This window comes from Balaenoptera musculus, chromosome 17, assembly GCF_009873245.2.
Source record: "Balaenoptera musculus isolate JJ_BM4_2016_0621 chromosome 17, mBalMus1.pri.v3, whole genome shotgun sequence".
Lineage (NCBI taxonomy): Eukaryota > Metazoa > Chordata > Mammalia > Artiodactyla > Balaenopteridae > Balaenoptera > Balaenoptera musculus.
Genome location: NC_045801.1, coordinates 255554 through 263249, shown reverse-complemented (window position 1 = coordinate 263249; position 7696 = coordinate 255554). Strand labels below are relative to the sequence as shown.

The 7696-nt window shown below is 65.6% G+C and overlaps 2 protein-coding genes across 4 annotated transcripts; both read right to left on the bottom strand.

Annotated features, from left to right (window-relative positions):
* Positions 1-291: 291 nt before the first annotated feature.
* Positions 292-5065, bottom strand: LRRC24 (leucine rich repeat containing 24). Of its 3 annotated transcripts, none has more exons than XM_036830549.1 (5): positions 4813-5065; positions 2776-3026; positions 2338-2616; positions 2001-2169; positions 292-1320 (listed from the first exon to the last, which is right to left on the bottom strand). In XM_036830549.1, the coding sequence occupies exons 2-5, from the start codon at positions 2941-2943 to the stop codon at positions 398-400; spliced, it is 1539 nt and encodes a 512-aa protein (XP_036686444.1). In that variant the 5' UTR covers positions 2944-3026; positions 4813-5065; the 3' UTR covers positions 292-397. The 3 variants fall into 3 exon arrangements, with proteins under 3 accessions (XP_036686444.1, XP_036686443.1, XP_036686445.1); XM_036830548.1 differs by having other exon boundaries at positions 294-1320; positions 2776-3053; positions 4813-4872; XM_036830550.1 differs by lacking the exon at positions 4813-5065 and having other exon boundaries at positions 294-1320; positions 2776-3984.
* C17H8orf82 (chromosome 17 C8orf82 homolog) lies at positions 4117-6887 on the bottom strand. The gene is made up of 3 exons (XM_036830571.1): positions 6636-6887; positions 5939-5987; positions 4117-5660 (listed from the first exon to the last, which is right to left on the bottom strand). Exons 1-3 carry the CDS (start codon positions 6795-6797, stop codon positions 5215-5217), a joined length of 657 nt encoding a protein of 218 aa, XP_036686466.1. The 5' UTR covers positions 6798-6887; the 3' UTR covers positions 4117-5214.
* Positions 6888-7696: the final 809 nt, after the last annotated feature.

Below are 7696 nucleotides of genomic sequence, written 5' to 3'. Positions count from 1 at the left end.
TATGTCTTAATGGCCTGCCGCCCCATCTTTTCTCTGGACATCTCTGCAGTCCGTCGCCCCTCCTCGCAGAGGTTCAGGCTTTTCCTGGGGCGGCGGGGCCCGAGGCGGACCTGCAGAGCTGGAGGTCTGGTGATTTGGGCAGGGGTTTTTCTGGAAGGTCTCAGTGGGGCGTTGGAAGCCTACCCTGGCTACCCTCCGTTCGCGCCCCAGAACTTCCATCTGCAGGGGTCCGCAGGTGCTTCCGCCCCGCCCGACGCCCAGGAGGAACCCCATACACGGCTCGCAACACTGCGCAGCTTCCACGCTTTACTGATCACGCTGGAGCATGCGCGGGGCGAGCCGGGTCGGCCAATCCGCGTGGCCCGCGTCATCAGCGCGCGTCCGCCCCCGCCCCCCCTCAGCAACGGATCTCGTAGGCGGCAGGCGGCTGCAGCGGGAGGCCCTGCGCGATTCCGGGCGCTGCGCCCTCGGCCGCTTCCGCCGGGCCCTCGGCGAAGAGCGGCTTGGAGCGGTCGATGACGAACATCTCGTGGCCCCGCTCGTCGCGGAGCTCCTCGAGCTGCGCGAAGGTGCAGGGCCCGTCCGAATAGTCGTTGACGAAGAGCGCGCCCTCCCCGGGAGGCCCTGGTGCCTTTTTGCGCCTGCGCCGCCTGCGGCAGATCATGGTCGCCAGCAGCAGCGCCGTGAGCGCCAGGAGCGCGATGGCCGTCGCGATGGCCGTCTGCGTGGCCAGGCCCAGGGCGCGAAAGGCCATGCCGCCCGCCTTGGGCAGGGGCTCGTGGCTGACTGGGCCGCCGGCCCGCGGCGGCGCAGGCGCCAGCAGCAGCTGCTGGGACAGGTTGACCAGAAGCTGGAAGGGCAAGCGGGCGGCGCCGCCGGCGTTGGAGGCCTCGCACTCGTACTTGCCGGCGTGGGCCAGGGTGATGTTGGTGAGGAAGAGCATGCCGCTGCCTGTGTCGGATGCCCCGGGCCCACCTGGGCCCGGCACCCCGCCTTCAGGTTGGGCCTGGGCCTGCGGCGGCCCCTCACGAGGCTGCGCCACCTTTCTCCAGGTCACCAGGGGCTGCGGGTAGCCGGAAGCCTGGCAGGCAACCCGCAGGTCCTCACCCAGGTTGGCTGTCACCTCCAGCGGCTCCACGTGCACAGAGGGTGGGATGCAGATGAGGCTACTGCCAGATACTTCCAGGAGACTCTGAAGTGCCAGGCGGGGGGGCTCTGCACACGTGATTTTCTTGTCCCTGGAGCTGAGCAGGCGCTGGCCCCCTTCCTTGATCCAGGTTCCCAGCCAGTGCAAGGCACAGTCACAGCGCCATGGGTTCTCTGTGGGCAGAGCAGCAGCGGACAGGTAGCTAGCTCAGGGGTGGCTCCAGAGCACAGCGTGTGTGGTTGGGGTTGTTGGCCAGAGCAGGAGCCCCTTTCTCACCTCCCACAGTTGGGGACCCCTGCCACCCCTTCTCTGACCCCAGGCTCCTTAAGTGTGGGCAGCCAAACCCCTCCCCCCCACCTCCTCTCTGTGATGCACGTCCAGTTTACTTCACCCATCTCTGAGAAAGCCCCTGCTTCTCTGACGTCTCTCCCTGTGACAAGTCTTGCTATCTGGGGGGAATCTCTGTGTGCACATAGACATCCCACCAGCACTAAAACCTTGCACATCCTGCCAGCCTTGTCTTCGGGTGCTGTCTCCAGGAAATGTCCCCAGTCCTGGTCTCATCTTTCCAGTTTTTTCCTGCCTGCCCTCTCCTGGCCCCAAAGTGTGTGAGCCGCTGAGCTCTGTCCAGTTTGTTCAGGGACTCATACCTTTTCTGTCTCCCTTAGACAACTGTAACCCTGCCAGCACCCCTACTCCTAGCAGCCTTCTGTCATGGCTATGGGTGGTGGTGGGGCCCCCCAGAGCACTGCCACTGGAGCCCCCTCCACAGCTGGGCCAGCTACCTACCACCACCACTGTGGTCAAGGAAGCTACCTTTGCATGAGAGTCCCTTGCCCCCAGAAAGAGGTACCTGTGAGGCGCAGGACCTGCAGGCTGGCCAGGGGCTGTAGGGCCTCCTGGCTGATGGTGCCCAGCTGGTTCCTGCTGAGGTCCAGCAGTGCCAGCGAGGAGAGCCCGGCCAGGGCCTGGTCCTCCAGCAGCTCGATGCTGTTTTCCTGCAGGTGCAGCTCCTGCAGTCGCTGAAGCAGGGACAGTAGGTCATCAGAGAAAGGAGCCCTGGGGGACATGTCCCCTTCTTACCAGGCTAGACTGGGCTGCCTTTTCTTCCCTTCACTACTCCAGCCCGGGGAGGCAGGTGGCAGTGCAGGAGGACCTCTTGCCCTTGTTGCCCACTCCTCCCCCCTCACCTGCAAGTGTAGGAAGGTGAAATCCAGCAGCTGTACCAGCTGGTTGCCAGCTAGGTAGAGCACGCGCAGCTGGGCCAGGCCGGCGAAAGCGCCAACGCGCAAGCCGCGCAGCCGGTTGCCAGTGAGAGCCAGCTCCAGCAGGCGCGACTGCGCACGGAAGGCGCCTGGCTCCAGGGCGCGCAGGCTGTTGTTGTGCAGGTAGAGACGACGCAGGGAGGCGAGGGGCGCCAGGGTGCCCGGCTCCAGGCGCGCGATGCTGTTGTCCTGCAGGAACAGCGTCTGTGCCGGAAGGAGGGAGGGAGGGCGTTTAACCCGCTGGGGGGGGGGGTCTCTCTTTTCCCTAGGGCGCCCCATTCACCCACCGGGAGGCTCACACACCATCCCTCCGTGTCGTGGGCACCCCTGGCCCGCAGCCCGGCAGCCCCACTCGGTGCCCACCTGCGTCCCGGGCGGGATTCCGGGTGGGACCAGGCGCAGCCGCAGGGCGCCGCACTCCACCGTGGCGCTGTAGCAGCGGCAGGCCGCAGGGCAGCCGGTAGCGCGAGGCGGGAGACCTGGCAGTGACAGCAGCGACAGCAGCAGCAGTGCGGGCGCCCCTGGGGCCATCTCTTGCGGGACCGGCCGCAGGCCACGAAGTTGCAGCCTTCTCAGCAGCCTCCCTACAGTCTGGCCCCGATGGGATGCGCCTCCTGAAACACAGGTTGTCAGGCCTGTCCCTAACATTTGAGAGCCAGTGAAAAGCACGGATGGAGGCACACACCGTGTCTGATTTTTGAAGTTTGAAATTAGTTCAAGAAACTGATAAAATAAAATGTTCATTGCCTTCCTTTATAAAAAGGCATAAAGATCTGGGGCATCAGGTTTCGGTTTAGAATTTCTCATGTCCTCGGTCTTGCCACACAGGCCACAGAAGGAGCGCCTACACCACCCCAACCCACTTCTCTCCCCATCCCATCTCTGCCCAAGGCTCCACGCTGCTAGTGTCCGTCCCTGCCCTCACCTAACCTTGACCCAGGGTTTACTCTAGTCATTTTTATCTCTAGAACTCATGCTATGACCCCAGCCCTGGGATTCACCGGTTGTGAACTGATGCAGGACGTGGGCACAACTGGTCTCAGGGCAGCCACCAGCCACAGGCACAGTTTTGTCCAGCCTCTGGCCCTGCCCTCCTGGGGGTGGGAGTTGGTAGAACAGCTTAGCTAGAATTAGAGCTTTTCCTCGGAAATTGTTAGACAATTGGGGGATGAGACAAATAGGAAAGCCAGTTCAGAAGCTGTGGGTCTGTGTTCTCCATGCTGGCTCCGAGAAAGGTGCATCCGTCTTTGGGGGTGGGTGGGGCCCTGGAATGGCTGGGGTGTGAAAGAGGGGCCTTGGGCCACTAACTGGGTTTTAGTGTAGTTTCCCAAGTAGGCTCTGGGAACACTGATCTCCTGGACTCTGAAGGAGTGTGTAGTGTTTTGGGGTTTAGACACATGCAGCTGTGACCCTAGAGAGAGGAGAAGGCCTGGGTCTAGTTCAAGGCACAGCGAGTCCAGTTGTAAAGGTGGGGACCTGGGCTGAGAAGCCAGCCAGTCTGAAGCCAGGGATGGCAGGGCTGAGGGTGTGCTATCAGCTAGCCTTCAGCCCCACCTCAAATGGTCCCTGCTCTGAACACCTGCCTGTTCACCTGGTCTCCCTATTAGGAGAGTGAGTCATGTGGAAAGACACCAAGTGGCCTTGGTGTTTGTTTAAATCTTGCTCTAAATTGTAACTCACATGATTATTTAAGATCACTGAAGAGAAGTAGGCACAGCAAAAGTTTTAATGGAATCGCTTTGGCCCAGGCAGAGGCAGTTCCCAGATGTCTCAGAAGGTGTGTGAAGAACCCCGAGAACTAGGGGGCATACTCTGAGCCCCCAGGATCCATTTCCCTGAGCAAAAGATTTGGCCCAGGGCGTCCACCTAGCTTCCAGTGGCAAGGCCTCTCAAACAGAGAAGGTTTTTGGTCTCCTCCTCAAGACTCAGGGGACTGCTGCCCACACGGACACCCACTAGATGCTGATTCGTGTGGAAGGGCTGGCCTGGGCAGCGTTGAGGACTCAAGCAGGAAGAGCGGGGAAAGCCAGGCCAGAAATCCTTTTACTCAGCGGAGAACCCCCTAATCTGGCTGGGCAGGGGGCGGGGCGTCACATACTGGATTTGGCAAAGGCTGTCACTGTCTCCAGGCCGCCCATCTGTGCGGGGAGGGGAGGCTGGAGGGGTAATGGAGGAAGCCCTGCGACGCTCTCCAGCGCAGTGCGAGGCCCAAGTCGGGTGCCTTGATCTCCCAAGGCGCCCCCTGCATCCCCTCCGGCGCGGTCTGTCCCAGGCCGGTTCAGGGCAGGGCGTGGTCCCCGCCAGGTCGCACGCCCTTCTCGGTGATCGCCGGGGACAGAGCCAGGATGGCCCCTGATCCCGCCCCCACGCCCGCTGACCTTGGGTCGGGCGCCCCCTCACCTGACGCTCCTGCGGCGCGGCTCCCCCGCCGAACCCCGGCCCACCGAGCAGCGCCGGGCGGGGGAGGGGCGGGCGCCGCTCGCGCTCGCGCACTGGAGCCCCCGCACCTCCCTCCCGGCCGCCCGGGTCTGCCGTCGCGAGCGCTGGCCGAAGCCGAGGACTCCGAGGACGCCCCAGGCCGGGGGTGTGCGGACGGGGTAGAGCACCCGTGACCCCGCCCCTCCCGCGTCGGTTCTCGGACCGCGGCAGCACCTCGGACAGCGCCGGGCGGGGCGGGGCCGCGGCGCACCTCCGCCGCGCACGCGCACTCGGACAGCGCGCTCTCCGGGTGGCGCGTGCGCAGCGACGCAGCCCGGGGGGGCGCAGCGGGGCTGGGGGCGCCAGCGGCTGCGAGCCCGCCGCTCAGGGCGGCGGGGCGGCGAGCAGCAGCGGGGCCAGGTCCATGGTGAGGGCGAAACGGCTGCCCTGCCAGCGCACGTGCGAGGGCAGCTCCGGCGCGCCGGGCGCGTACTCGAAGCAGGCGCTGAGCTCGAAGGCCAGAGCCGATCGCAGCAGGCCCACGCCGCCCGCGCGCTCCGGCGCCGGGTGGTAGAGACGCCCATTGGAGGCCAGGGGCAGTAGGCGCGCCGGCTCGAAGGGCACGGCCAGGGCCTCGCCGCCGCCGCAGTAGGAGAGGCGCGGGGGCTCCGGGCCAGCGGTCAGCAGGTGCGTGAAGACCACGGGACGGTCCTCGCAGCGTAGGAAGTTGCGCTCTCTGCCGCAGGGCGACAGGAAGGGGAAGGAGGCCTCGTAGCGCCCGCTGCGGTTGGGTCTCAGGCGGCAGAAGAAGGTGACCAGGAACTGCGGGTCTGTGGGGGGGGGGCGGGAGGCCGCGACTGCTCAGCATGCCGGGCCCCGAGGCCCCCTAGGCCTTACTGCCCCAGGCAGGCGTTTCGCCCTGGGTCACACCAAGGGCAGACGCCGGCGGTCGGACAGCCTCCCAGGCCTCACTCTAGTTAGGGGGCTTTTGAGCGCAGGACGGCCAGTGCCCTGCTGCGGGCAACCCCGCCGGCAGGTTGGGCAGCGGAGCCCTTCAGGGCCCTCCCCGAAGGAAGAGGGAAGGTGGGGGAGGAGGGCGCATCAGTACCTTTGAAGCAGGTGATGAAGTTCTTCAATTTGGAGTCATCCAGGAAAAGCTGCAAAGAGGCAGACCGTGGCCCTTGAGTCCCAGGGGGAAGCCCGACAGAGCCGGCCCCAGGGAGAGAAGGCCTGGGCGGGCCTGAGGCTGGGCCGGTGTCCGCTTTCTTTGCTCGTCTGTGCACACCGTGTGCAGGGAGGCGCGTGGAAGGTAAGCCTGGGGGCCCTGCAGACTTCCCCACATCTACCCCGCACCCCCGGTCTTGCTTCCTCATGCACAGGTTCTCTGGGTTGGCATGCCTTTCCCGCGCCTCTTCCCGCCTCCTTTCAAGTTTCTAATGAGATGTGCCCCTCCTCCGCGGAGGCTATCTGACTTGCTTCCTCCTGTATATGGCGGATGCCCCCGCCAGGGCTTCCAAAGCAGGCGGGGCTGCCCCGAGCTGGGGGCCGCAGGATCTGGGGAAGCAAAGCGCGCAGGGCGTAACCACGTGTGGGAGGTTGGCCGCTCGTACCTAACCCTCTGGGGCCGGGGCCGGGCGCTCCGGTCTCTCCAGCGCCACTGCGGAGGTCGGGTACCCTTACTTTAAAGACCCCGCCTACTCAGGCCCCGCCCCTCACAGGGTCCTCCCTCAGGCCCCGACCCGCAGAAACCCGGCACCAGGCCTCGCCTCTCACGGGAGCCTCCCTCAGGCCCCGGCCCCGCCCACCTGGCCCTGATGATCCACGTAGTAAAAGTACTCGCGCGTCCGCGGCTCTGGGCTCTGGCCCTGCGTGTAGGAGACGCCCCCGCCCCCACCGTAGGCCCGGGTCCCCGGGGACCACGCCAAGCCGAGGGCCCAGGGCCGCAGCACGCCGCGCGTCGCCCACATTGTCGTTCCGTGCCGGAAGCGGCCAGAGGGTCACGCGGGGGCGGTGCTGCGCGAACGTAAGTCCCCTGGTGGCTGCGACCTCGCGCTTTGGGTTCCGGCGGCGGCCGCGGAGCTCGTCCCCACCTCCCGGCCTCCTCCCCAGCCCCCGGGCTTTGCTTGTTCCCCGGACCCCGGGCGGTCCCGACACTCTTCCTTCTCTGGGCTTTAGGGGCGCGCCGCCCTGCCGTTCGGCTGGGAAAGGGGTGGCGGGCGGGGCCTCCCGACGGTGGGGTTCGGGTGTGAGACGCGGGTGTGGGCGATTTCGGGAACAGGGATACAGGCTGGGGACGGGGCGGCGCCGGGCGTGTGGGCCCTGTCCCTCCGCCCTCGGAGGATGGTTGCTCTCACTTGGGCGAGGCACCCGCCCTGTTTCCTCCCCCAACCCCACCCACGGTGGGGCAATCTGCCTGTCCAGCTGGGTACTGAACAGCGAGGTGGTGAATAAACACTGCCTAGACGCCTATGCCAGCTTGCGGGTAAGGTAGCTCAGAAAAAGCCCCCCTCCCAATCAAGCAGGGCATTCGGGCTCAATTGTGATACCCCAGGTGCCTCGCACCTTGCGCGCCTACCTGGAGCCTCGTCCCCGTTCCCGGGAAGCTGCCTTGCTCTCCCCCCCCCCGCTCCCCCCATTCTCCCTTGGCCTGGCTTCCACCCTGGTGCCCACACCGGCAACCGACTGGCCGCTGATAGCTGCCCCGCCGCAACTGGAAGGAATGGGAGGCGACAGGCTCGCAAGTGTCCATACGTACTTTATTCACACAAAGTGTTGTCATCTCTCGAGTCCGTGCATCAGAGCGAGAGTCTGTGGCCGGGCCGCCCCTACCCAGGCCCCGAGACCACCGGACTGAGGACGCTCCCCC